Raw genomic sequence first — 27,912 nt, forward strand, 5'->3', positions numbered from 1 at the left:
TATTGATCCTGCCGTTGTTTTTAATACCTGGGGTCCGGGACTGTGACATGAGATGGCTGGGGCCCAGGGTAAACACATGGGCCTGTGGTGAGCGGGATACAATAGACCTCCCCTCTACGCCTCCACAGGCTCTTTGTGTCATTTTGTTGTCCGAGAAAACAGCTGCTGAAGAAAGAGTTCTTAGCCAGGCACCTGCTGGAAAAGGTCTCATATATAGACATACAAAATAACTGGAGGAAGATGGCGAAGTGGAACTGACAGGTCAGGATAAAAGATCACATAACATTCTCAATCAAAAGCTTGACATCCGTGTGTGTTTGGAAATTCACTTGGGACACTGAAATAAGTGTCTTATAAACACCAAGTTTGCATTAATGTGATAAAAATACAGTAAAACAGTAATATTGTGGAATATTACTGTATTTAAAAAAGGTTTATATTTTTAAATTGTGATTTATTCTTGTGATGGCAAAGCTGAGTTTTCAGCATCATTTCTCCAGTCTTCAGTGTCACATGATCCTTTAGAAATCATTCTATAATGATTTGGTGCTCAAGAAACATCTCTAAATATTAACATCAGTGTTGAAAACAGTTGTGCTCCTTAAAATTTTTGTGGAAACTTTTTTATGATACTTTTTTCAGTATTCTTTGATAAACAGAAAGTTCAAAAGAACAGCATTTATTTCAAATAAAACGTCTTTTGAACTTTTGGTCAATTTAATGCATCCTTGCTAAATAAAAGTACTAATTTAAAAACAAAATCTTGCTGACCATAACATTTTGAATGGTAGTGTATATGTTAGTGGTAGTATATAGACTTTTTATAATGTGAAATATATGAATGCTTAGGTGGGAATAACTTTTTTTAAATAAAATTTGTAATAGTTTTATTTAAAGCTTTTAATATAAATAACTAAACAGCTACAAAAACAGCTTAGATACAACTTATTTACAGCTCATGGCATTAATGTCAACTAATTTAATAACATTACAAAACACTGTACAGCCATCTTGATCTTTAGTTTCGACAGTTATTGAAAGTTGCATTTTTAGGAGCAGTCTGATGTGTTGATGTGTTTAAGGTGGCAGGCCTGCACAAATGACATAACATTTAGTGTGTCAATTTACAAAGTTTTATAGCTTAAATGACCTAATACAAATTAAACTAAAAAGTAAATCAAAGTAAACAGTTTTTTTTTCGTTTTTTTTTTTTCAAATTGTCCTGTCAGCTCATGAATTAAGTGAACAAATCACTAACAAATCTGAATGTGTAAATAAATTGTACTAATTTGAGTACATGTAACAATACTGAGTCTGGCTTACAAGACATTGGATGACAGAATTATCTAGTTTTACATATTTGCAGCTACATAGACAGCGATTTTAAGTGTGTGGATTGCTATACATTATTACTAGAGGAAGTGACATCACATCAGTGCTGAAAAACATGGTTTCAAGTATAATTGTGGATTTAATATACAACTATATCCGTATAGTGCAACACATTGACCTTCCAGGAACGCCACCTGGAGTCACTTCACCTAAAGTGAACATTAAAACATCAAAACTGATGATTTGGGAGGGCTAGGGTTCTTGAAAACAAAACAAAAATACTGCTGGAAAAAAAAAATAGAGAATACTTTAACTCAACAAAAGGTCAATTACCCTCAGCCCAATCCATGTCCACTTACGTCCATGATAATTACGGCCATAACAAGGTATTTTTCTTAATGTGGTGAGAATTAGGATTGCTTGTTTCATAGGGCACTAGCTCCGGTTGCTAGGAGCCATGGTGGTCCGGGCTTTGCAATCTGTCACATTATTCCCACAGGTCTCCTCCCCTTTGTGTTAGTCCTTCTCTTTCTTTCCCCATCATTCAAACTGCAGCATTTACTCTGACAGAGTTTATCCTACCCATGTGACGCACGGCCCATTATGAAGAGCTTCAGTGACTCTTCCTCTATGACACTCTGTTCATCGAAAATCATTCCAAGTCATAACATGATGAGAGAGAGCTGGCAGGGTCAGAGGTCATCTCTTCACCTTGGCATCTTCTTTGATCTTCCAGATCATGAGTTCCATGCAGGCCCGGGCATCCTCACTAGAGTCATGCCCCTCCACTGTAAAGAGACAGGAAACACATATACAGCCCAGATATTATTATTAAAATATTAATTATAATATGAAACATTCCTTCAACAGCTAGATAAAATAAAATGAATCTCATATCCAGGCCAGATTGGCCATATAATATATATCCAGTTCATTTTTTGGTGTGTTTGACCTAAGAAAGCTGATACTGATGATGCAGATTAGAGCAGATTAACATCCTCACCACTGTCCTGTATGATGCGTTTGAGGTAGTCGGCCATAAGGTTTCGCAGGGCACGTTTGTAGGGCAGACCCAGGCGGTGAGGAAACACAATGGCGGTGTCCACGACCATGCTGTGAATAAGCTAGTAAACAGAGAACAGATAGCACAATTATGTTAACAAATATTCATTAAAAGATTAAAATGGCGCTGTTCCAAACCCTACTATGCTACATAACTGTATTCTTTCTTTCTTTCTTTCTTTCTTTCTTTCTTTCTTTCTTTCTTTCTTTCGTTCTTTCTTTCTTTCTTTCATCCACACACATGCACGACTGGTCAAAAGTTTGGAATAATTAAAGCTGCAGTCCATAACTTTTGGCAATCTAGTGATGCGTCTTGTGGAAGAACATTGTAGCCGGAGCTACTTCTCTCTGTATATGTCTATGACGAGTCACGCAGGTACTGGGCTACTCTGCAGTGGTACGACCCGAGCCAGTCTTAAATAGTCTGAATATAAACACTTATTATAGGTGTACCATAGTGGTTCAGGATAAGACAAAAACTCAGTTTGGAAAATGGATTCATGGTGTACTCGATTATTATATACATTTTGACCACAAAAAAAAAGTTAAAGAATGCAGTTTTAAGATTTTTAAATGTTTTTGAAAGAAGTCTCTTATGTTCACCAAGGCTGCATTTATTTGATAAAAATACAGTAAAAATAGTAATATTGTGTAAAACTATTACAATTTACTGTTTTCTATTTTAATATATTATAAAATGTAATTTATTCCTGTGATAGCAAAGCTAAAAACTCCAGTCTTCAGTGTCACATCACATGTCCTTCAGAAATCGTTCTAATATGCTGATTTGTCTTATTTCTTATTATTATCATTGTTAAAAAAAAGTTTTTGCTGCTTAATATTTTTGTGGAAACTATGATACAAGATTGGAATAAGATTTCCATTTCAAATAAATGTTGTTCATTGAAGTTTCTATTCATCAAAGAATCCGGAAATAAAAAATGTATCATGGTTTTCACAAAAATATTATATTGAGTATTTCTTTCAAAAACATAAAACAAATCTCTATTTTTTCATGGTTGTGTGTGTATATACATACGTATAAAATAATGCACTCCCAAAATGCATTGCGATGAGAAATAGAACAGACTATTCAACATAAATATCACTCTTAATATCTATAATATATAATATAATATATGACATAATATAATATAATATATAGAATATTTATATTGAATGTTCTCTTTCTTATCGCAATGCATTCTGGGACTGCTTTATTTATGAAGGATATATCCAATACCACATATACGACTGCATACTTAGAATTTGTATCTTATAAAGTTGCTCTCTGGAACAGCCTTTGTATCACAAGCACACTTCAAATTCCTAAAAATGCTATCTAGGGAGGAAGCACATTAGGTTTTGGATCATTATAAAGACAGTGTTTGTGTGAACCTTGAGTGCAAACAGGTCACTCTCAAGACTGTGTCCAATTAGAATGGACTTAGCACTGAACATGCTCAGCAGCACCGCCTGCACGTCTCTCAGGGTGATGGTGGTGTTCTCCAGATCATCCTGTGTCACACCTGAAAACCTAAACACATAAAAGACACAGGTGTAATTGAAACTGGAAAACTGAAAAGCAAATGAATTGCAAATCTCTTAACACAATTCCTACCGTGTGTTGTAATCCACCACTTTGCTCCCTGGCTTGACAAACGTGTCATAGACAACTTTGAGGTCAGAGTTAATGACAGTCACTCTAGTCAGCTCCAAACCTTGCTTTGTGTAGCACTATAAAACAAGCATTGAGTTGAAAAAGGTTACAGCATTTAATCAGATTAAATAAAGGTTTAAAGCTGCTTGTAATATTATCAGCTTTATAAAACTATAAACTCACCCACAACCGCATCCTGTTTCCTTCATGAGGCTTTTTATTTCCAACTTAAAAAAGTGTGGGTGTAATTCAACAACTGTTATTCTCACCATCTCACAGTCCAAGGCGTAGACACCAGCATTTTCATCTACTGGCAACGGTTTGCTGAAAGTCTTCACAAAACCATCCAAGGACTCTTTACGGCCATCTTGTACATGTTGCTGAAGAAAAAGGGAACGGCAAAAACAGTTATTTTAATTCCTCAGAGACTTCATACACATTACTGAACATAATACTTACTCTAAACACCTTCTTAAAAGCTTTGCCTGCTTCAACCAGTGAATTCAACTAGAAAAAGACTTCTAGATGCCTTAAAGTAGTGTGAACAACCTTTTTTATCTCATGTACGCCAACAAAAATTTGTTGGTCATCAGCAATAATATAATTACATATTTGTAAGATGAAGTAAATTTATTTATTTAGCTATTTGTCAATATCAAAGGCTATAATATCAATAAATAAATACATTTAATTTTTTGTTAAAAAATAAAACCATTGCCTAGTAACACTATAATAATAAATGTGTTATATTATTGGAGATTTGCAACATTATTCTAACATTACTAATAACTAATATGTAACATTTACTTTGATATTATCTATGACTATTACATTTTATAGGTTATTTAAGCATTTAAGGGCATTTAGAAGAATATCTCATTTCAGATTTAAGACAAGTTTGCTGGAGAAGATGACCCAAGGTGAGACCTACTTTACACACTTCACATCCAGGAGAACCAACCGCACCAGAGCAGCAGCTGTAAAGTGTCTCCCAACCTCCTGGAACTACATAAGACACACAAACACGGCACTAAATATGCACTGAAATACATGAAGCAGTCGTACGGTCATTGCAGAATCTCCTCCCACGTCTCATACGTACACAATACACATACCCACCTCTGTTTCTGCGTAATCTTCCCCAGTGGTGACTGCACTCCTCTTTACGCACACAGCTGCCGTTAGCATTTATCTTGTACTCCGCGCCACATCGACTACAGATTTTGGAAAAAGCTGAGGAAGACATACAGGACAATTCATCAAAATCAAAATTGCAAATGTTATGGGAAGGGAAGATATTTTCAAATGTAATTAAGTGTCACTGTGGCGAGAAACAGGGTAGGGCCGAGAGCCGTGGGAGAGGAGCGAGGCCGGTGTAGTGAATGACTGGTCGAGACCCACGGAGGAGCTCCGGAAGGATAAAAGGAGGAGTGACGACAGTGGAAGACAAGAGAGGACCAGGCCTGGGACATATTAAGTTGTTGTTTTGGCTTTGTTTATGCCGCAGTAGTCCTTGAGGGGCAGCGGCTTTACTTTCACTTTGTTGTTTGTTTATTTTGTGATTAAAGTTTATGTTGAACGTTTGCCGGTTCCCGCCTCATTCTACCTGAACTATGAACTTTATTATGGTCATGTCATATTAAATGTTTAAAGTCCCCCTGTAGTCAATAATTGTATCCCTTAAAACTCATCGTTGATCATCAAAATGACATTTTAAGCATTTTTTCATTGACAATTTTTTTATTCATGCCTTAAAATAGCTTGAATGCAACTCTACACACTTGCCTCATTTAGAATATGCGGTTCTATGAATATGCAAATGATCCCCGCCTCCACTCACTTACACCAGCTCAGAGATTCACTCGTTGACGATCACACGTTGATGTGATTGGTTACAAGGTAGTTTGTGAATGATTTCAAACTGCGTTTTTGAGAATGTCTTTGGTTCATTGCAGTTTTAAGGAGAAAATACTCAGCAATGGTTTTGGACTTATGAATGTGCACATGGTTTGGCATATAAACAACATTAAAAACTTGATTGTGAAAAACTTTAAGTGATGCACTGTGTCCATGAAAAACAAAACTATATTGGCTTATGCCGGGGTGATAAAAGTTTGAGCGTAGTGCCACCTAGTGGTTTGGCTCTGTGTTATAGGGTGAATTGTGAAAAATCAGCATCAAAGAAGTGGTCAAAAACCATCAAAATGGAACTTACGGTCATTGTTTTTCTTTTCTGGAAGGTTATGGACGACAGCGTGACCTGACATCTCGGGGTGAGGTCTGGGGTAGCCATGCTCCTGCAGCTGTTCTTCAGTCATTGCATACTTTTTCAGTATTTTGTAGAGAATGGCACCTGAAAACCAGCATGAAAATAGAAATAGAAAATAGAAAAACACCTGTAAATAGATCTGTCTCTGGAAATACCCCATTAATATCATTCAGACTGTACAGCGCTATGAAAATAATCACCTAGACATGGGAGAGTAAGACTGGAACTGAAAGTGTTGTTATAGGTAACTAAAACTGTTACAAATATTTGCGTTAATTGAAATAAATCAGAAAAACCTAAACTTAGAAAACCTAAACGAGAAATGTTGCTTCCGAAAACTAACTGAAATATAAAGTTAAAGTACTAAAATGACTAAAACTAAACCTCAAATAACAATTAAATCTAATACAAATATGGTACCTTTGAGGTCCATATCCTGCTGTTTGCCGGAGCGGTTGATTGTAAAGCTGGTTGTAGCAGCAAGCCGTCCACCAAGTACTTCTTCATGGGATTGAGCCTTTCTGTTCCCAGATACAGCCGGGGTCTCTGTGGAACAAAGAGAATTCATAAATAATACAAGATGAATATTATATTCATATATTTAAATATATATTATTTTTTAGAAAAAATATCTTAATTTCATAATGTCTTTGTATTTGGTATGTCAATCTGACAAAAGCACTTGTATGTACTCCACAAATCTGCTTATTTAATTAGTGCAGAATGTTAAATTTTTTATTAATTTTATATCACAACATTTCTTAGTTTTAATTGGGTCAAAAAAATTCTAAAGCGTTTCTTATTTCCAGGTATAAATTAGATTTACATCCGAGATTTTCAATCTGGTTTCAAACTTTTGGACTCTTTCATGAACAATAACAGTTTAATAACAGAGACCCACAAACCAGACAAACTACTGTTATTCTCTTGAGAAAGGCACTTAACCCCAGATTTCCCCTCTGTCATTTTAGACGAATGTCTACTAAATAAATACAAAAGCAATAATGACAGTATAACAGGAGTACTGATCTGAGTGTGTGTGTTAGACGCACTGAGGACAGGGGACATAGGTGTGCTCTTGCTGCGGAGCTTCTTCAGCGTGTTCACAGCTACATTCAGGTAGATGTTTTTACTGCTGCTCCTGTCATACACCACCTTCTCTTCCTCCAGAGCCTGGGAGCAAAGAAGACATCCACAATATACACATCAACGATATATCAGGGAGTTGACATTAACTGAACTGAAATTATGGACGTTGGACTTCATACCATCTGAAAGGCTTCCTGTTCAGAGGAATTGAACTTCAGGCACTCATCAATGAAGATATTGAGGTAACGCTGACGGACATTAGTGGGCACCTTGGCCCCAAATTCAGCAGGAATGACAGGACGCTTCATGGCAGAGCTCTGTGAAGGGCAGAAAAGAGAGTGTTTATTGGAGGTATGCAAAAAAAAACGTTACATGACTGTTATAGGGCGACGTTACCTTCATGGTGGGGGTGTGAGCAACTCTCTTCTGCATTGTAGTGGATGTGGTCTTTGACAGGATGCCCGCCGACGTTTGAGCTTTGACTGAAAGCTGATCTTTCGTCACCCTTGTGGGTGACAACACCTGACTGCTGGCATCAGCTAATCCCCAAAAAGAAATTATAAATGTGTTTTTAACTCCTACAACTTAATCCTGCTGTAAATGATTGAATGTAGGACCCATTCATACCAGGCTTTGAGGAGGGCAGGGAGGCATTTGGCCGGTGTGCCACCCGTCGTTTTTCTCCAGGGAGCCCCAGTATTGGGTGGGTCGATGCAGACGCAGTCTTTACTGCAGCAGCCAGCTGTGCCGCCTGCTGCTGGGCCTTCTGCATGCGCTGGTAACAGATCTCCTGCGCCGTCTTCCTCCGCTGCTGCATCGGCACTGCGTTCATCGATGCCTCTGACTGAACGAAGAGAATTATTAAAGCAATTATTAAACAACTGGACAACTTCAATATCTGAACACAACTATGGATTTATCATTTAATAATATACGTTATGAACCCTATTTAGTTGAACTTGCTTTTTTCGTCTGACTTCTTGGTCTAATTTACATTTTGATGTTTTTTAAGCACTTAAAACGCAGTGTTGTGGAGTAACTATCTAAAAGTAGAGACACTACCTTGTCTACACTTTTTTAGTACAACAACTCAGGTGTTTTCAAAATAGGGAAGCTCAATACAGTCATGACCTACTTTTCCAACAAGTAAAGGCATGACAAAACGCTATAGCTAATTTTTGGCTTATGTTAATGCTGTACATTTAAGTTATGGTCTTTTAAGTTTTATTTGTAGTATTTTGTAGTATATTTGTAGGATTTTTTGATAAATAGAAAGTTTACAAGAACAGAATTTATTTGAAAAATAAATCTTTTGGAACATTATAAATGTCTTCATGGTCTCTTTTGATCAGTTTAATTAGTACTTGCTGAATAAAAGTATTAATTCCTTCTTCTAAAATAAAAATCTTACTGGGCCAGAATTTATGAATAGTAGTGTAGTATATCTATTTACTTCTATTAGGTTAAGAAAATGTCACAGATTCTGTCACAACTTGTTTAAAGTCTAACTGTTGCACACCAAATACAGCTAATATGGGAACACAAAAAGAGGGAACATGTAAATCTGCATTCCAACGCTCACCTTTCCTTGAGCTTTAAAATGTGACACCCTCTTCTTCTGACCAGGAAAGAGAGTAGTTAAAGTGCTTTCCGTTTCTTCCTCCTCCTCATCCTCCTCCTGTTCTCTTGAAGGCTAAAAACACACACACATGAAAGTGAAACTGAAACTGTCAGTTGCTGCAGAAAACCCAGAAATTTCCACCACCAGCAAAATGTTGAATCACATCCTCAAAACCCCATAAAAGCATTTGAGAGAAATCACAATGATTGAAACGATTCTCAGAATTAGAGAAATAAAGAAAAACTCCTTGTGGTACCTGCTTAGCTTGTCTCCCTTTGTCTTCCATCTTGACCTCTTTGGATTCATTAAATATCCGCAGACACTCCTCCATGGGGTCCGAGTCATACATCTCATCCTGCAGACAGGAGTAGTCCACTGCTTCATCACCACCTCCATCATCATCATCATCATCCTCTGACGATGATGAAGTATCTTCAGAGGTTTTCCTCTTATTAATCATGAGGCTTCCCCGTTTAAAAGCGGAAGCAGACTTCCTCACTATCCTCCCATCTTCCTCATCATCCTCTTCGGCACTCTCAGCACCGAACAAGTCCTTGTGGCTGAGATTCCTCTGTTTGGTCTCTCTTGCCTCTTTGTGATCAAGGATCGAGCTGCTTTTTTTACTTTTATCTTTAGTGCTACTGCTATTGGAACTGCCACTTCCATGGCTGCTTTTCTTTTTGCACTTCTCCTTTGAGCTGCTCTCAAGTTTTCCGTTCTTTTGGTCCTTGAATTTGGATGGCACCTTATCGGTTTTTACAGGTTTGTCCGTTTTGGGTTTCTTGATGTCGCCACTTCCTCTCTCTTTTTCCCTTTGGCTGTGTTCACTCTTTATCTTAACCATCTTCTTGTTCTTTTCGTCATTACTCTTTGACTCAGCTCCGTCTTTCCGCACCTTTTCCTTGGACTTACTGCTTCCATCCAGAGTCTTACTTTGGTTCTTCTCTTTTTTACTTGAATTTTTTGACGTCTTGTTCACACTTGAACTTTCCAGCCTTTCTTTTGGATTCTTCTTATTGGGGTCTTTCTCCTCTTTTTTTGGCTTATCAGATTTAACATTTTTCAACTGACTCACAGACATCTTTTTATGCATCTTTTTGTTTGTCCTGTCCACATCCTGGATGTCTTCCGATTCGCTCTGTGAGAAGCCATCATCTATTTTAGACACCTGCTTTCTTTGCTGCCCCATCAAACCCGACTCTCGTTCCTGTTTCAAGCCGATGTTGATCCCCTTGCGCTGCAGGCGGCTTATGGACATAGGCCGATACTCTGTCCCGGAACTTTCCTCGTCGGATTCAGACAAACTTGCAGTGTATTTCGGGACATCTGCCTTAGGTGGCGACGACCTTGGTTTTTTTGCCGTTGGAACATATTCCTCATCTTCCCCTTGTTTTTTAGGGTAAAATCTCTTTCTCCCCTCTCCCTCTGAACACAAAGTTCTCTGTTCTTTAACAGTCGGCTTAGCTGAATAGTTTGACAGCGGGTCGTACTCCATGTCCGTTGTTGGTTTGGAATTATCCAGAGTGTATTTAACCTTGACACGGGATGGTGGTGGGGGTAACACCTTTTTAACCTTTGCTTTGGAAACAGCAGTGGGCACATACTCCATCGCGCTGGCGTTGTTACTGCTGTTCTCCGAGTCCAAAGTGTATTTGCTGGAGCGAGGGGACGGGGTGTATTCACTCGCTTGGCCCATCTGATAGCTCCCAGGATCATAGCCCTGATGGGATGATGCAGGGGGCTTCGGTCTTTTAACAGAGCTCGTGGTGGGTTCATATTCCTGATCTCCAATCCGAGAAAGCTTCTTCTTCTCCCTTTCCATCTCATTGCGAACAGCCTCAATGGCCCGATTGACCAGCTCCAACTCCATGGTCCCCAGGTCCACATCCTGACCCGCCGACAGGCTCGATGGTGACTCCCCATTATGCTTTCCCGGTCTCACAACCTCCGGACTGAATGGATCATATCCTTGATCTGTAAAGTCACAAGATTTGAAAAATCAACCGCAGAATCATAACAATAAATTACACACACACATATATATATATATATATTGCACTAACATATTGCACTAATGTCAAACTAACTTAACATACTGAAAATAATTTATTGCATACAACAAAAACAAATATTTCCCAGTTACTACCTACATTTGAGGGATAAAAGGTAACTGTCAGCAGTAAAAGCATTTGTACCAAGCTATAAAAAGTGTTTATTAATAATACATCAATTGGACTGACTGACAGATCCACAGTTGAATTTTGTTGTTTGTTTTTGTTTCTTTGTTCCACAGCAGAAATCGTCTGTGTATTTAAATGTACTTAAATGTACATGAACCAAAAGGCTATCTGAACAAAAGAAAACCTGAGATCACAAAGACATTTTAATTCACCGTTTGGACTCGCAGAAAGCGCTTTAGTCTTTTTGATGTCGTATATCCCAGAGGCGGCTCGTCTTTGTTTGCTGTGTCTGAAGTGACAGTAGGGTCTGCTGCACCCATTTGCACCGGCTTTCCCTTTGTTATTCTCACAATAAAACGGGCAGTCAATCCCACGAAAGAACCCCGTAGATCTCAACATTGCGCTTCATAACCACTGTCACTTCATCTGCCTTTTAACTGGTATGTTTTTGACAACACATGCGTGGTTATTTGCATTTCCGTATGTTGCCACTTTCTTTCGGACAACAACAGACTTCCTACGACGCCATATTTTATGAGCGACAGAGGCACGCGAGGACCCCAGCGAGCGTCGCGTTCTTTACGTAATATAGTTGCCCGGATCTTCTGCCTGTGGGAATTAGCGTACTCAGTCTGCGTTGAGTTTTTTTGTTTTTCAGTCGAGCAACTGCTGCCTCTCGTACGAGTTTGTCTTAAAACACGTTAAAAAGCTGCTTTAGGCTTTATTATTGAGCCTTAATCTTCTCTTTTAAACAAATAACTTGTGATTGAAGTGGAGTGACACGTGTTACTACAGGTTTATAGGTGTGGTTGAATGTTATACCATTTTATTGGTGAGGTGAGTGTGAAGGAGTGCATACATTGCTCATAATAACGGACACAACACACAAATAGCTTTATTTTAGCAATGAAAAATAGCCTGCAATTCAGTCATCCTCCCACTAGAGCGTCTTTGGTCTGCAACAAGCTGGAAAACAAGAATTTTTAACTACTGTATTTTGAAATCAAGCAGTGGATCCCTTACTATTCGATTGATCTGTATTAAGGTTACATTACCAGGTCCATTACAAAAACATACAACCATACCAGGCTAGAATTCAGCAGTTTGGAAAGTTATCTACCCAATTTGACCAGAAAGAAAATCTCTAAAATCCCTAATCTCTAAAACCAGACAAAGCTGGGGGCCCAGCCAGGGACAATAAACCATCTTAGGCTGATTCAAAGTAGTTTATTTCCTCCCTCAACGGGTAGTTATTACAATTAAACAAAAGTGAACACATTGCACTTTGAAATAGATCTAGTGTTAAGACATTATGATCCTAAATGAATTTGTTTTTACACAAAACAGTTTCTGTGAGAGAAACTATACTCACCTTATACACACAAATCTAAATGCGCAATTGAGTCCAATAACAAAAGCAATCTGTCCAGTGTCAACACGGTCCAAATACACCCCTCACATAGCCTACTAACACACACAAAATTTGATTTCAGACGCTAAACCCTGTTATAATGCTTTTGATCAGGTGCACACACCTGAATGCCATCTCATCTCTCAATTAGCAGGACTTCTCAGCCTATTAGAAACAAGGTATAATTAGAATATATTTGAAATCCTAATTTATCACTGGCAAGTGACGTACATTAACAGGTTAATTACCACTAAACAGTATCCAATGAGATAGCATTGGTCATTGGTGAAAGAAAGTTATTTTCTAACACTAGAGGGAGACATACCATTATAACAGTGTGAATTATGAACCTCTGCTATCAAGATGTAAAACATGGGTCTGTATTTGACTTATTTTTAGTAATAATAATTGCACACACCTGAATGCCATCTCAATCAAATTAGTGTACATGCAGTCTCATTTTAAGACTGAAATATTTGTTAAAAATATTTTGGCAATGCAAGGCCATTTGAACTATTGTTTTTTTTAAATTAACAAATAAAAAGAAAACATAAAAAAAAATTTGGATTAAAATGGCTGAAAACTTTAAATAAATGGTGAATAGTTGCAGCACCTAAAATATCTGCTTTCCCCATTATGCATTTCAATCTAAAATCTTGATATTGAAAAAAAAAAGACCTAGTATTTGTCAACTTCCCATTCTAGTATTCGAACTTATAGTATATTTATACTATCTATATCAATAATGTTAAAATATACAAATAAAATTAAAATCGTGCTTGATTCATTCACGCTCCCACTTGTGAATCCAAGGATACACTGTAGTGTAATCCAAACAGTTTGTTGACTCACTCCCTCAGTCCCTCTGCATGTTCATGTTCAACCCACACTTTAACAGTAGGCTGACAAGCTGCTCTGAGATTTCCATGGCAACCGTGGGCTGGCTAACTTTTACAGTGTGTTTGCAACAGACTCTGTAAAGAAGCTTTCGGCCCTGGAAAGTTCAAGTGAAAAATCAGCATGTTTGCTTAGTGAGGTGATGCACCATGTGACTCCGGCGCAGGTGACTCCGAAAGCCACGATTATGTCAACAGGATCAGTCGCTCCAAGAGTACCTTTTCTAAGAGACTGAGCTTTATTAGAAGTGTCAATGTTTGCAGTATCAGCATGTGATATGAGGCTCGTGATTCTGTGTGAACACAAGCAGAGGTGGGATTGTTCAATTCAACTCAAAACAAGAACGAACATTGTTCAAAGCATTTTATTGCATTTTTGTTGGTTTGTTTTGTACAAAACAATACAAAATTCTGCCACAACAGTCATAAATTTAGCTTCGAGTGAACTGCAGTCAGCCACATGGTACAGTAAAGTGCTTCTTTAAATCAATACCTATGTTGTCCCAAGTGAGACCCCATGTTTTTCCCAAATTATTATTTTGGACAGCGTTTAATTTTGGAAATGGACAAACAGTGCTCTTAAAAACAATAGCCTTCAGAGGTTAGACTAAAGGATCACATTAGATTATTAAAAAAAAAAAAAAACTTGTGCATTTGAATACTTTTATCTCAATCTTTGCATTGGTGGGAAAAGAATAGAGAGAGGGGGTAAAAAAAAAACTTCATATTACAATACTTTACACTTGTTTATAATGGCAAATATTGGCCTGTGTAAAACAGGAACATTGAATGAGAACTTTCTACACACCCCCTTAAAAAAAAAAAAAAAAAGATGTTCTTGAGAATACAAGTCAGATCTGTTACTACAAGGCAACCCATAACTACCATATGGGTAAAAGAGTTGTGAATATTTCGTCAGAGGCACGGGGGCTTCAGAGGACCAGCCAAGCGCCACAGACATTTCAGAAAATACAAACCCAAACACTTGGGATATCTGAAATATACCAAAGCCAAGAAGAAAGACAAAATACTGAACAGAAGTAGCGGAAATGTTACTTTCCAGACCAAAGATTGCTTTAAATCTCAGCTTATGAACATTTTTGTTTGCCATTTTTACATTGTAGCAAAATAAGTTTCCTGAACAAAACATGAGGAAACTGTAGCACATACAATTCAAGTCTTACTGTAAGACATAAAAAACCCACAAAGATCTGTAAAAAGATTCTTAAAGAAAAGAAAGACAAAATCAATAAAGGTTACAATCAGTGTCATAATAATCAGCATAATGGGCCCTTCAAAATCAAGGACTGCCATTAGGTTTCTCATATCTCAGAGCAACAAGATAGGTGAGTGACACTCTGAAAACATTCAACAGGATCATTATGCTTGGGTGATTTGAACTCCCATTGGTGACACGAATTCATAAAGACTTACTCTGAATCCAGACAACTGGGTTCAAATGTTGGATGCACCTCGGAGAGTCTGTGCTCAGCTCAACCAAGTATGCGGTGCCTTATGAATTGGTATGGGAAAATGCTAAAACTGATCCGAGATCAGCACTCCCAGATACCTCAGTGCATTAGATTTTAGAAACGAGCGCACTTTGGCAAAAATGGTTGTATCTTACTAGAAATATCTAGAGAAAACTAGAGAAAAGGGGAGTTTAAACAACCCTGAAGTCACTTCCAAAGCAAGAACAAAAACAGTAAAATATCAGATCTGTATGCCTATAAGACTCCCTCTCTTTTTTCCTGCTTTTTTTTTCCTTCCTTTTTCCCCTCTTGCTCGTCACATTCACATTCACTCTTCTTGCTCTTTACAGCATATAAATCAACATTAATAAAGTAACAAAACTATATAAAAAAGGAAAACGTTCCACCTGAACAGCACCTGCATAAAAATAAGATAGAAAATATTCTTTCAATAAAAAGTTAAACAAAGCTCAACCAAGTTTGAAACATCAGTGTGGCACACTCTAAATTGGAGTCAACCAACAAAACAAAAAAAACAAAAAAAAACACAACAAGTAAACTTTCTTAGACCATTTCACTCATACAGCTACATTTTCTTGGAAGACTTTTTTTTTTTTGTTTAGTTTTTTTAAATCCTTTTTTCTGGAATGTTTTTTCCTTTTTTTTATTTTTTTTTACATTTTCAGTTACTTGAAAATAATCTCTCCCTCCACTCTTAATATTGATATAGTTCGCTTTGGTGGCATCCACAAGCTGATAGTTTGAAATTTCCGTACCATAATCATCCCCCTTAAAGTGGGGATGAAGTTCAAAGCCTCGACTCCCTGATACCAACCATCGTCATTCATCTAGTCACATTGGCAAACGTGTGCTTGTGCAACCACCTGGTTGCTTCCCAGCATGCGCTTAATCCCAGTTGTGCTCAGAAATGTTTATATTCACTCTTATCAGTTACCTGACAAGATTTTTTGGTGAATTTTACAGGAAACTTATGTTTTCCTAGACATCAGGTTGAATGCATCTGATGCTGCAATTCCAATTTGAGTCTTGCAAGGCGGAAACCATGCATTCAAAGTAAAATGCAGCATGTTTACCGGTTCCTTAACTAGGGGAACCCATGTCTCAAAAGCAGACTGCTGGGCTAGTCTGGCAAAGTGATGCAAAGTCTGTACTGGAAGGACACACTTTGGAAGTGCTTGAGTAATGGAGGAAAAAAAGCTAGCTATTTCTATTGATAAGGGGATTTTCTTCTTGGAATTAAAAGGCTGTTGGGAAGGACAGTGATGCATTAAGTAAGGTGAGGCACTATTATCAGAGTTTCGCTCCACTTATCCAAGATCTCTGCTAAAGTAATGCAAGTCAAAATAGCCTTCATCAGAGTTGCATAAGCACATACCAGTATCTTCAGTATCTGCTGAAGGGGATGGGGATATATGCACACACTCACACAAACACACAGACAGACACACATACATACAGAACATTCCTGAAAAACAAATGCAGTTGTATCTCTCACAGAGAAAATTCACAGTGGATCCAGTTGTAATGTGGAAGCAGCACATAAAAGGTAGGGGGTGGGGGTATTAGACCTTTGGTGTTTGAGCTGGTATTTTATGCTCTACCTTTAGACAAATTTCCAAATGGCTTATGTAACCCAACCGCTATCCTAAACAGAGTCCAGTTCATTCGCCTTGAGCTCTTAAGGTGATTCCCAAGCTGCCGAAAGTTGATCAAAGTGCTGTAAGGAGCTCTTGCTCCAGTGCTTGAGGGAATTAAATGGATTTACAACAGGCACAAACTGAACCACGGTTTAGGAAAGGACTGGGTCCCATTCAAGTGGGCAGAAAAAACAGAGAAGGATTTGCACAAAAGATAGCAGATACTTGTTTGTTCGTCCATTTGAAATTGGAAAATTGTTCACTGGGGGCCCAGCTCAACCGATTAAGCGCAGTCTCCCACAATGACCAGCGGTGCCAGGAGCTGCCTGAGCTCAGATGCAGAGACGGGCGCTCCTTTCAGCAGGCTACCCCGCTGTCTGCGCTTAGCCAGTTTGGAGTTGGAGGGAGGGGAGAGGCGCATGGATGTGCCAGTGGCCGTGATGACCTGAAGAGGATCCTGCTGCTGCTGCTCTTCCAGGTCGTCTTGCTCGGCCAGTTGCCGGTTCATAGCAACAGCCTTGCCCGCAAAGAAAGTCAGGTTCTTAGCACAGCTATTCCTGTGAGCGTGGAAGGAAGGACAATGTTAGCCTGATGAGGATGCTACAAGCTGCATATACTATTAGAAAAGCTTGTACCAACTCAACTTACCTTTGCGGCAGGATAGAGGAGGGGGAATAATCAAAGGCACCCTGGAGAAAAAAAAAGAAAAATCATGAAGATAAGGTCTTAATTACAAAAAAATAAATTTTACAGAACTGTAGTGAAGACAACAAAACATTCAGTTCCTTACCCCTTGTACCCAGGGGTGCAGGAGAACCTGAGCGGCGCTGAGACGTTTCTTGGCGTCCCGCACAAGCAGTTTGGAAATGAGGTCTTTGGCGCTGGAGGAAATATGAGCCCACTCTTTCTCTGGAAACTCGTACTTGCCCTCCTGAATGCTTTCAAACAAGGTGTTCTGAAGAAGAAAAAGAAAAAAAAAAAGAAACAAGAGATGAGTTATTATTATTCCAATGAGCAGCACATGAATGTAATACTTTTGACGTAGGTTTACAAAGGTGTGCAGTGGCTGGCATGACTAGACGAGGGTAAGTTTTGTACCTGGCACGCTTGACAAGGTTCTCCATTCTCCCATCCACAGTCACTTCCACAGCGTCCCACGAAGGGAGGGTAACCGCTAAGCATGATGTAGAGGATGACACCCAGGCTCCACAAGTCACAGCGCTTATCGTAGATTGTGGCCTCCTCGTTGAAGGCTTCCACAACTTCCGGCGCCATGTACTCAGCAGATCCACACTAAGGTGAGAGTGAGAAAAAGAGGAAGGAGTGGTGAGAAGAAGGTAATCAACTGCCACTAGTGATGAGGCAAAAACATGGAACTGACAGTCATGATATGGTGAATCCTTGAATGATAAAGGATTCACTCCCGGTTCTTGCTCACGAAACGTATTTCTGCTGCAGTCTAGATGGAAAATGCGATGGCATACAGGCACCTTAAAATGAAGTAACTGCAGTAAAAAATTGTTATGTCACAGATGGAGGCGGGGTAGTGAGTCATGGAGTGTTTTGAAGGCTCAGCTGCATGCACAGACTGCTTTGTTGGTTTGGGCTCTGACCGCCTCTGCCTGAAACTAGGTCGTGCGTTGGGACACGAAAGAGGATTGTGTGTCCCAGAAAACCCACAAACTGTGCTTTATTACATAACAGCAACACACACTCGTTTGCAACCTCAACAGCACACAGACCCACACAAATTTGATGTAAAAGGATAAAACCTCTCTGGAGACACAGTTCAGTAGTTCAGCAGGACAAACAAAGATTTCTAGAAGGATCTGCAGAACTGGATTCATTTTAGTTTTCCTTAGTGGGTTGGGCCAGCCTGCTGCATTGAGCACCTCTTATTATGCAACGCCAACTGAGGTCAGAGTTACAAAATAACTCGCTTAAACGTTTTTATTTTATTTTTTATAAGAGATCATGAATCCCAGAATTCGTACACTACAGTTCTAAGCCATCTATCAAAGGCCAATATCTGAACCCAACATGAAAACGCATAATTTGCTCATATAATTAACTATAAAGTACACTTATAAATACATTATTAAATGAGGGTGAAGTTCAAAAATGGGCGTACAGCAAACTAATGTTGCAAATCCGACGACGGGTATGACCCACACTCCTCTGGATGTTTTCACAGATGTTCAGGTGCAACATGGTCATGTTTTGGTTTGCGTCTCTGAGGTTAAAGGAAGCGGTCGGTCTGCTCTGCTAGTCTCTTTTGTTATCCTCAACCCAGCTGCCGTTGTTGCTCCGCCTTCCTGCTCTTATGTAATGCTATTTCGCAGTGCAGGAATCCGAGTGCAGACAAAAGCTTCCACTGTTGCACCCAACCCCCCTCGACACGGCTGTTTTTGCTCACCGCCTCTCAACACCCTCACATTCAAGTGAACACTTCACAACCACCCCCACTCTTGAACAAAAAGACTTTCACAAAGCACGACCAATCTAGAGCAGACCAGCTGATAGCAAAAACATTGCTACAGTATGTAACTATTCAGTTATCCAACTGTACCAGATTTCTAGAAACAGAGTAACCTGTAATTAATAAATGAGGGCTCGCGTTTTGCAGCAGTTGTTCTGTAAAATCGAAGTATATTCCTCTGGCTCACTCGTGTGCCTATCTCTGGGTCTTTGAGATAAGAGTAAAGGAGGGGGTTTTAAAAGATAACTGCGCAGCAGATTTTCACTTTCAAGACAAACTTCATCTGTAAGACTAGCATAGCATCAGACACTTTAGAGCAATGTAGCTACTAGTATCTAACAAGTTATATATATATATATATATATATATATATATATATATATATATATATATATATATATGTATGGGGATTTCCAAGGAAGGACAAACTGGCTTGAGCAATCGTGTTGTCAGTTCAGGTGTTTTAGTGGTTGGCAGTGAGGCATGCATCAGTTGAGAGTGTGAGTCACCTATACGCTACATGTATGCAGATATGAATTTCCCCTGTGGTTATAGGTTAACAGTATATAAGCACATGCAGTGCAAAAGCAAAAAGAGAAAGCACTTTTCTACGTGGTTCAGGCAGGAAGGTACATGTACTTCTCAGAAATCATGCCTTTTTAGAAGCATTTGTTATGATCAAACTACACACACACACACACACACACACAAACACACACACAAACACACACACAAACACACACACACACACACACACACACAGCCTGCGGCAACAGTGAAAAGAAAAGAAAAAAGGGAAAGAAATCTCATAAAACGCAAAGCAATCTAGTGACAAACAAAGAGTTAACATCTAGCTAGCAGTAAAAAAAAAAAAAAAAAAACCCATGATAAGATCCCTGGGATTCTGCCCAAGAAAAACATGTTGAGTGCATGACCAGAGAGTGTGCACTAGATGCTCCTCCCCCTTTCATCCTCCCTCTCACCAAACCAATCACAGAGCAGTTGCTAGGTGTGGGGTGGTAACACAGATTGAAAGAATAATGCCCAGACAGGCTTGAGGAAATATTCACAGAGACGAAAAACAAAAGAGAAATGGAGTCTAAAATGTGCTGAAGGAAGAAGGTCCTACAGGAAATTGGATCAAAAAGGCTTGAAATGTTTGTTTGGGTTGAATTCTTGTTCTCCTTAAGCTGTCCAGAAGTAGCATTGGGGGAGGGGATGATAAAATTGGAACAATCTAAAAACTAGCTCAAAGTTTAAAAATCCCTTCCTGACGAAGTTAGTTGCATTTCTGTAATGTAGAGACTGAATGTTTTCATTTCATTTAATTCTCACTGTGCAACAAAGTTTGAACTTTTAAATGGATAGTTCACCCCCCTGTTCAGAACCTGTATGACTTCCTTTCTTCAGTGGAATGCAAAAGATGAGATATTGAAGAATGTTTTAACCGTTTTAAAAACAATATTGGACTTCAATTATAGAATGACATTAGGGTGAGTAAATGACAGAATCATTTTATTTTGGGTGAACTCTCTTTAAATACATGCAATGTATTAAATCAAACCCTCTCCCCTATGGCAGAATCACACGAGACTATTGGCTAATAACTTTCTTTTTTTTACAGTCTATGGCTAATAAGCAAGCACAGGGCATAAAGACAAACCCCATATTGTTTACGTACTAGATACATAAGAACCTTTCACCCTTTAACTATTCAGTCCACAAATAGTCTTTTCAACAAGCTGATGGACCCCACTCGGGTTACCCTGAAAGCCCCATGCTGAGGATTTCTCACTGTCCACCCCCAGCCATATCACCTGTTCTAAGCCGTCTCGCCCCAATCACTCAAATCTATGAAGTTGAAGACAGATCTTTGTTTACACATACACACTGCAGAGATAAACACAAGAGCTTCAAATATCTTGAAAGAAACCGTAACCGGTTATAATTTGAGATTGTAAGTTTGTAAGCCACCTTATCCATAAGATGGTGAAGTCGATAACTACAGGAATGTAGATAAACAAAGAATGGACTCAATACTGCTGCTCCACTATTTCACAACAGATTTGGCCTCTTTAAAAGTTCCATTCTGCTCATAAAACCATTCCTTGACCTCAGCACTGTTTTTAGAATGATTAAATTAGCCAATCAGAATGAGCTACATCACTGACACCACCCTAAGTCAACCAATGGCATTAAAGCAGGTCCTCCTGATAAGAAACGACAATGACAATGTGTTCATCTTATCCATAGACTTCGAAACATTAGGGAGGAGGCTGTTAACGGCTTATCCTGTTTGTTTCTCAACCAAATGCTATGTTTTGTTTGGGCGAATCGGTGTTCACAGGGTCACAAAGACACTTACTGGAGTGAGGAGCTCTGGAGTGGAGATGGGGGAACTGTCACTGTTGAGTTTAATCCCACTGCCCAGATCAAAATCACAAATCTTCACAGGCGAAATCTGCAAGAAACAAGTGAGCAGGAAATCACTTCTGCTCCGAAATGACTATCCGCAACTGACAGGCATGACTACGCGTTTACAGTCTGCCTGGAAACCTCAAATCATCTGATCAAACTTTTTAAACCACAAATGCAAAGTGCATCTTGAATTTCTGACTAGCCAAACATGCTGTCGTAAAAGACTCACCCTGTGCTCGTGTTCACACAAGATGTTTTCAGGCTTCAGGTCTCTGTGGGCCATACCTACAAGAGCACAAACAAGTCATGCGTTAGTTGTGTGGTATTCAGGCTAAGTGAGGATTGTCGATGGGGGCAAATGTTTCCAACACAGCTTGTTGCTAAGTGCTACTAAAATTACCTTAGCATCCCCTCACCCAACAGTACAGACAGGAATAAAACCTTTCAGCCCACAACTTAACCTAGAAATCCAGTGCGCATCCCTCAAGCTAGTCGATGAAATATGATCGAGTTACAACTAGATACGATTTCCAAAAACCCCCATAACCTTCCCTTTCCCACCCCCCATGTGTAACACCATCTTCTTATCTCCACTCTTCAGGCCTAAAGAACCCATCCCAATAGGATTTCTCGTACCTTTATTGTGAAGGAAGTCCAGCGCACTCGCAATGTCCTGCACCACAATGCTGGCTTCCTGCTCGCTAAAGTATCTCCTCTTGTGAATGTGGGCCAAGACGGAGCCTAGAAAACCCCACATTGTTACGCATAACACCAGTGCATGCGGTCTTTACATTTAAATTAAATTACTCAGGGCTGGTCTTTGGGCCCAGGGGAGGCTGGGTAATGTTTCTGAAAAGTAAAAACACCACAGAAAACACACATACCTCCTCTGAGCTTCTCAAACACAAGGTAAAACTTGTCCTCTTCTTCAAAAAACTCCACTAGCTCCAGAATATTTCTGTTGGGTGGACAAAAGACAACATTTTAAGATAAAATAACATTGTCGACCATTAAAATGTATCGCATGTAACACTTTTTATTGACTATATTTACAGATAAAGATATTAAAGAAATGAATGGGTTACCTGTGGCCCTGACACTGGTACAGCATTTCCACCTCTCTGAAAACACGACTCCGGCTGTGTCCTGGCCTCTTCTCAATGATCTATGATGTGAAAAAGATACCAGGTTAGGATCAAAGACAAAATGAGAAGCAACATCCTGAGGTGACAACCGCCCTTTAAAATCTCAGTGACCAACTGGTTACAAATTACTATCCTAAAGTGATAAACATAGCAGTTTAAACCACTTCAAAGCAATAGTTCACCCAAAAATATAAATTCTTGCCATTTTTTCACCTTCATGTTATTCCAAACCTGTATGACGCTCCGCTTTTGTGTTTATTTATTTGTGATATATCAATTCTTTCTTTCTTCTCCAAGGCTTTGGCAATTGTATGTACGTTAGCAAACGTATACACGTTAAGTGTTGTCTTTTTTTTGTATTATATGCATAAATGTTACTGGTATGCGTGTTGCATATAATAAAAGTTGATTAAATTAAAATTGAATAACAAAAATGGACAAAAACAGCTGAAGCATTCTTCAAAATATTGTGTTCCACAGAAGAAAGAATGTCATACATGTTTTTCTGTCTTGGATGTATCCCTTTAAGACAGAAACCCACAACTCTAAATATATCTTCTTTTTTTTTTAAGTGACAATGACTCTGTTCATTCAACCCCCCTGAGTCCAACGACTAAAAGTACAAGCAAAAGTTACTGTTGACATTGAATCACATCCTCCCCCATTCGAGGCCTCTGTGTTTTCCTGATAGTGTGCGGCTCTTCCAGCTCCCTGGATTAGCAGTGCTATTGAGAGCGTGCAGGCGAGCACATAATGCGTATCAGGGTTAAGAATGAGGCCTGCGGGCCAGCGCATTCCCAAAAACCCCAGCGCTGCCGCCACACGGCTGAGTCAGCAATCAGTCTTCTCAAAAACCACAAACAAAAAAAATGACAGGGTATAATAAATGCTCGAGGGAACTTGAGGGATGTGGTGACAAATTTCACCTAGTTGCTGAAGTCTAAACATGTTATTTGTTGCACAGAATTCTTTAACAATATGTTGGCAAATACATTATACACAATACAGTAGGAGTGAGAGCACCCATAAATCTCCATGTTAGCTTAGGAAGAAGCCCTATAGAGTCTGACCGCTGTCTGTAAATCAAACCACTCTTGTAAACACTACCCAGGCCCAGCTGAGACGGCTACTGGGGTTGTTTTCATTCAGCCTTTCCTTTTGTTCAGACTAGGACGCCACAGATCTCAACCCCCCACCCCAACCCAAACTACGCAAAGAGGGGGTTGGCAGGACATCTGGTGAGAGTTGTCTGAAACCCATCTCAGCATAAACTGACCTAATGCTTGTAATGATCCATCCTCCTCAGGGATTGAAACACATCCCTAAATAATCGTATTATCTTTGTGTGGCTGGCTATATTGAAAGAAAACATGCTATGAAATCTAGGAGGAGGATTTTAAGTATGACAACAACAAATAAAATCAACGCTGTCTTTGCGGCAATAAGAAAAATATAGTATAATATTGTTAAATGTTGAACACAAAGGTTTTTTCCTTTTAAAGAGATTATGTAAAAATTCAAATGCTTAAAAAAAATAAAAAAAATAAAATAAAATAAAAAAAAGTTTCCCTTCCTCAAATCAAAAAGTGAAAACAAGACCATTTTCTGGCACACAATGTACATTTCCTAATATGCTTTTGTTCTAGATTCCGCAATGTGCGGGAAAGACAAAAAAAAAAAAAAAGTAGGTAAACACAAGTATTTAACTCCACCCAAGTCCCCCCTTTCTCTTGAGGTTTATGTTTCGGCAGACTTGCCAGTACATAATGTTCCTGCCTCGGTTCAATCTACCAGCCAATGAGAGCAACGAATGGTAAGAGCATGTGACCACTCCACGTCTCTGATTGGCTGGCCTTCAATCTGGTCTAACAAAAATAACAAAGTCTTTCCGCTAAGCCTGCTCTGTAACTTGTACAAACTACAATAACATAACTAAGGTTGTTCAAACATCCGTGTTTTTTTAAATAAGAACATTACTCTTAAAAAAAAAAAAAACTGCTCAAATAAACTACACAGACAGTTCAGTTTGCAACGTAAATACACAAATGTAAAAAAAAAAATAATGTTACATAATGAATTCTGTAATATTATCATTTTTAAACACAAGTGCGAATTTCATAAGTATGGCCTGACCGTGACCTTAGCTTCACCACAGCTTGCAGGAATCTAACATTCCCTCACCAATCACATGCAACAGTGCCAGTCAGCACAAACCGACTACAGTCACATATGCATGTCAAAGAGGGAAATATCATTCCCGTTACCCATTTGATTCAATTTCCAAGAGACAGCTTCAAAGGAAAAGTCCTTTCTAACAATAACCTGCACGGATCCTGCACGTGGAGTATCGGTTTGTTTACAACAAGCGTATGCTATTTTAGGTTACACTACCCAAAGATGTGCCTGCATTGTCTCAACTCAAGTTAGTTCAATCAAATTTAACAATGTAAACTAAAGAATCTTACCTTCACAGCATATTCTTTGTGGGTGATTTGGCTGATGCAAGTCTGGACCCTAGCATAGGCCCCTTCCCCCAGCACTTCATCTTGCAGTTTATATACATCTGAAATCAAAACAAGTTCTATTAATAAACTACTGAACCCATTTGGACCTTTCAAACTGTAGAAGTATACTTGAACACCTTAGCCATTAAAAAAAAAATAGAAAACTCACCCTCAAATCGCCCTGAGAAGCTGTCTGTTGCCCGACATCTCTTTTTCTTCTTGTTTCTCTTTTTGGCATCTGGGATGTCGATGGGCCGGCTGGATGGCATGTCTGCATGTCACAACAGAAAGAAAGTTCCAATTAAAAACCTGATACGCTGTGGTTAGGAACAAACACCTACAGATAGTGGCTTGATTAAACTAAGGAAAAAGTAAGCGGATGTTATTTGTCCCGTATCTTTAAAAGTAAAATATGTAAATATTGGTGTGAGGTCACGAATTACAGGCAGTGCTTTGTCAAAATTCATGTCTTCCTACTGGTTTCTCAGGAACAGTTGGATTAAAAACAACAACGACAACTTACCATGCCGGGCGGAACAATCAAAATTGAAGGCAGATTCAAGGAGATGGGATCCTGTTTTGGAAAATTCCTCAGATTCAAATGGATTTTGCCCCTGAACATAAAAAAAAAAAAAAGGAGATTATTCACAATCTGAACAGTTCACACACTGGTTAAATGCACAGCAGATACTTATTATCAGAGTTCAAATGGATAACTAGGAACTTCCTGGCATTCGGTTTAATATTTAAACGGTCTTCTATGAGCTCTAATACCCTAGCTTATGCATGACATTTGTGCCAATTATGTGATCCATTGCCTAAATGCCAAAGCAATTAAACATTCATTCATGTAACAGCAGTAGAGACTAGCGAGATCGCACTCTCACCTTGAAAGAGCGATGGAATCCGGTAACTTCGGTGATCTTGTTCTGCACCATTTTGTCCTGATTTTTGTGACTTTATTTGAACTGGTGGAGGGCGGCAACAACGGTGGTCTTAGCTTTAGTGATCAAATTCACTTAGCTAATCCAATGTCTTGAGAACCGTGGTGCTTTAAACGGGAAACCTGAGAAAAACAAAAAAAAAATGTTTTGTTAATTTGGCAATGTATTTAATTACATAGAAAACACTCATTTCCTGTAACTAGTTTACAATAACCAAATGCATATAAAAAGGGATCATTTTGTTATTATTATTTTATTATAGTTTATTATTACCCTTATATCGTTGCAAATTACTATTTTTGTATATTTCTGACTAAGATTTTTTTCTTCTGCAGAACTGCTTCTCATGCAACGAGGACTAAAAGATGCAAAATCACGATAAAACTATTCCAAACAACTCACACGCTATATTGCAAGTGTTCTTTAGTTTATAGCTTTGTGTGAGGACAGAACAAAGCCAAGTTGTTATTTACTATTGGCCTTCACTGGTGATTTGATCATTGAATCAAAGAGTTGAACTCGTGAACCGGATCAGTCCTATTCGTGAACAAATCATTCAGGGCTGCCCCTCCAAAAAAAGCGATGTTAGATCGTAAAAATCATTACCACCAATTATCTCTACGATCTACTTGTGCTTACGGTGCTTTTGGGAGACGCAGCCCTGCCTGTTGTTATAAATTGAATCAATAGAGTAGATTGAGATTCAACAGATTCGATTCAAATGATTCATTCGTCCACAAATCACACATCGCTACTTCTTGGACTGTTCTTCACAGTCACTTCGTCGTATTGCTCCAGATTCAGACTTGGAATAAAAAAAAAAAGGTAACGTTAGTCGTGTGGACTTGTTTTATGCTGATTTTGCGTTATATTTGAAACTTGACATTTTCAGTCACCACCATTCATTAAGACTGAAGTGAATATAAAGGCTTTCTTCAAAATGTCCAATTGTGTGTCAGCATGCATAGTTTGTAATGACATGATAATTCTTTCGTTTTATGTAAAACTCATTTTTGAGTCAACTAGCCCTTTAAATACTTACTGCAACAGACAAAATGAGACTAACGTTACAGGCGCAGTGATAGCAAGTCACGTCACAAGCAGGGACTTGCATTTAGCATATGCCTCGGAGACTTGAGCCAAGAATAACTCCAGTATAAAAGCTAGCTATTTCCGTCCGTTATCCACTCAACGACATACGTTATTTTCTTTACGCGACTAATCACATGCACTAACAGTTATTAGTGATGTTCAACGAATCACCACACTTAATGATTCAAATGAATGATTCAAAACATCATACAATGAGCGAATGCAAAGAGTCCATCAGCATTTGGAATCGGTGCGAAGAAACACAAACCTCAGAAAGGCAAATGACAGCACAATATTGAACCGACCCAAATGTAATTTCTAGACCTTTCCACTCTGCCAAAAATAAACCAAATCAGACCGTTGCGCAGCATCCTTTTAAATCAAACCGTGGAGTTTTTTTTGTTTAGTCCGCTCATCTGTCAAGCCCGATCGATCTATCAGCTGAATGTAAAGCTCGTCCTTACCCCGTTGTTGTCTTTAAAGCTCCAGGCTTGACGCCGTTGTATGAGCCTCTGCTTCGGGAGCAGCAGATGGTGGCCGTGGGCGGTTGGGACTAATGTGTGGAAGGTACAAAAAGACATGCGACGATCCTCGGCTTTATAATCTCACGCCCCTTCCTACCTACCCACCTCCTTTCAGTTAGACCAGCCCCCTCCTCTCTGTCTGTAAACACGTACCAT

At 38.9% G+C, this 27,912-nt stretch overlaps 2 protein-coding genes across 3 annotated transcripts; both read right to left on the reverse strand.

Annotated features, from left to right (window-relative positions):
• Window positions 1-872: 872 nt before the first annotated feature.
• On the reverse strand, window positions 873-11,764 carry rexo1 (REX1, RNA exonuclease 1 homolog). The gene is made up of 16 exons (XM_084390203.1): window positions 11,426-11,764; window positions 9,290-11,007; window positions 8,995-9,105; window positions 8,040-8,256; window positions 7,809-7,951; window positions 7,592-7,729; window positions 7,376-7,496; window positions 6,744-6,869; window positions 6,270-6,407; window positions 5,174-5,287; window positions 4,986-5,059; window positions 4,324-4,434; window positions 4,016-4,131; window positions 3,793-3,931; window positions 2,336-2,456; window positions 873-2,120 (listed from the first exon to the last, which is right to left on the reverse strand). Exons 1-16 carry the CDS (start codon window positions 11,610-11,612, stop codon window positions 2,032-2,034), a joined length of 3,663 nt encoding a protein of 1,220 aa, XP_084246329.1. The 5' UTR covers window positions 11,613-11,764; the 3' UTR covers window positions 873-2,031.
• A 2,103-nt stretch (window positions 11,765-13,867) lies between these two features.
• On the reverse strand, window positions 13,868-27,893 carry mknk2b (MAPK interacting serine/threonine kinase 2b). Of its 2 annotated transcripts, XM_084390220.1 has the most exons (14): window positions 27,697-27,893; window positions 26,084-26,262; window positions 25,720-25,810; window positions 25,366-25,467; window positions 25,158-25,255; window positions 22,633-22,712; window positions 22,432-22,505; window positions 22,184-22,288; window positions 21,777-21,832; window positions 21,495-21,590; window positions 17,749-17,943; window positions 17,441-17,605; window positions 17,299-17,339; window positions 13,868-17,207 (listed from the first exon to the last, which is right to left on the reverse strand). In XM_084390220.1, the coding sequence occupies exons 2-14, from the start codon at window positions 26,132-26,134 to the stop codon at window positions 16,934-16,936; spliced, it is 1,428 nt and encodes a 475-aa protein (XP_084246346.1). In that variant the 5' UTR covers window positions 26,135-26,262; window positions 27,697-27,893; the 3' UTR covers window positions 13,868-16,933. The 2 variants fall into 2 exon arrangements, with proteins under 2 accessions (XP_084246346.1, XP_084246347.1); XM_084390221.1 differs by lacking the exon at window positions 22,184-22,288.
• Between the last annotated feature and the right edge of the window lie 19 nt (window positions 27,894-27,912).

Source organism: Rutilus rutilus (genome assembly GCF_951802725.1).
Source record: "Rutilus rutilus genome assembly, chromosome: 19".
Classification (NCBI taxonomy): domain Eukaryota; kingdom Metazoa; phylum Chordata; class Actinopteri; order Cypriniformes; family Leuciscidae; genus Rutilus; species Rutilus rutilus.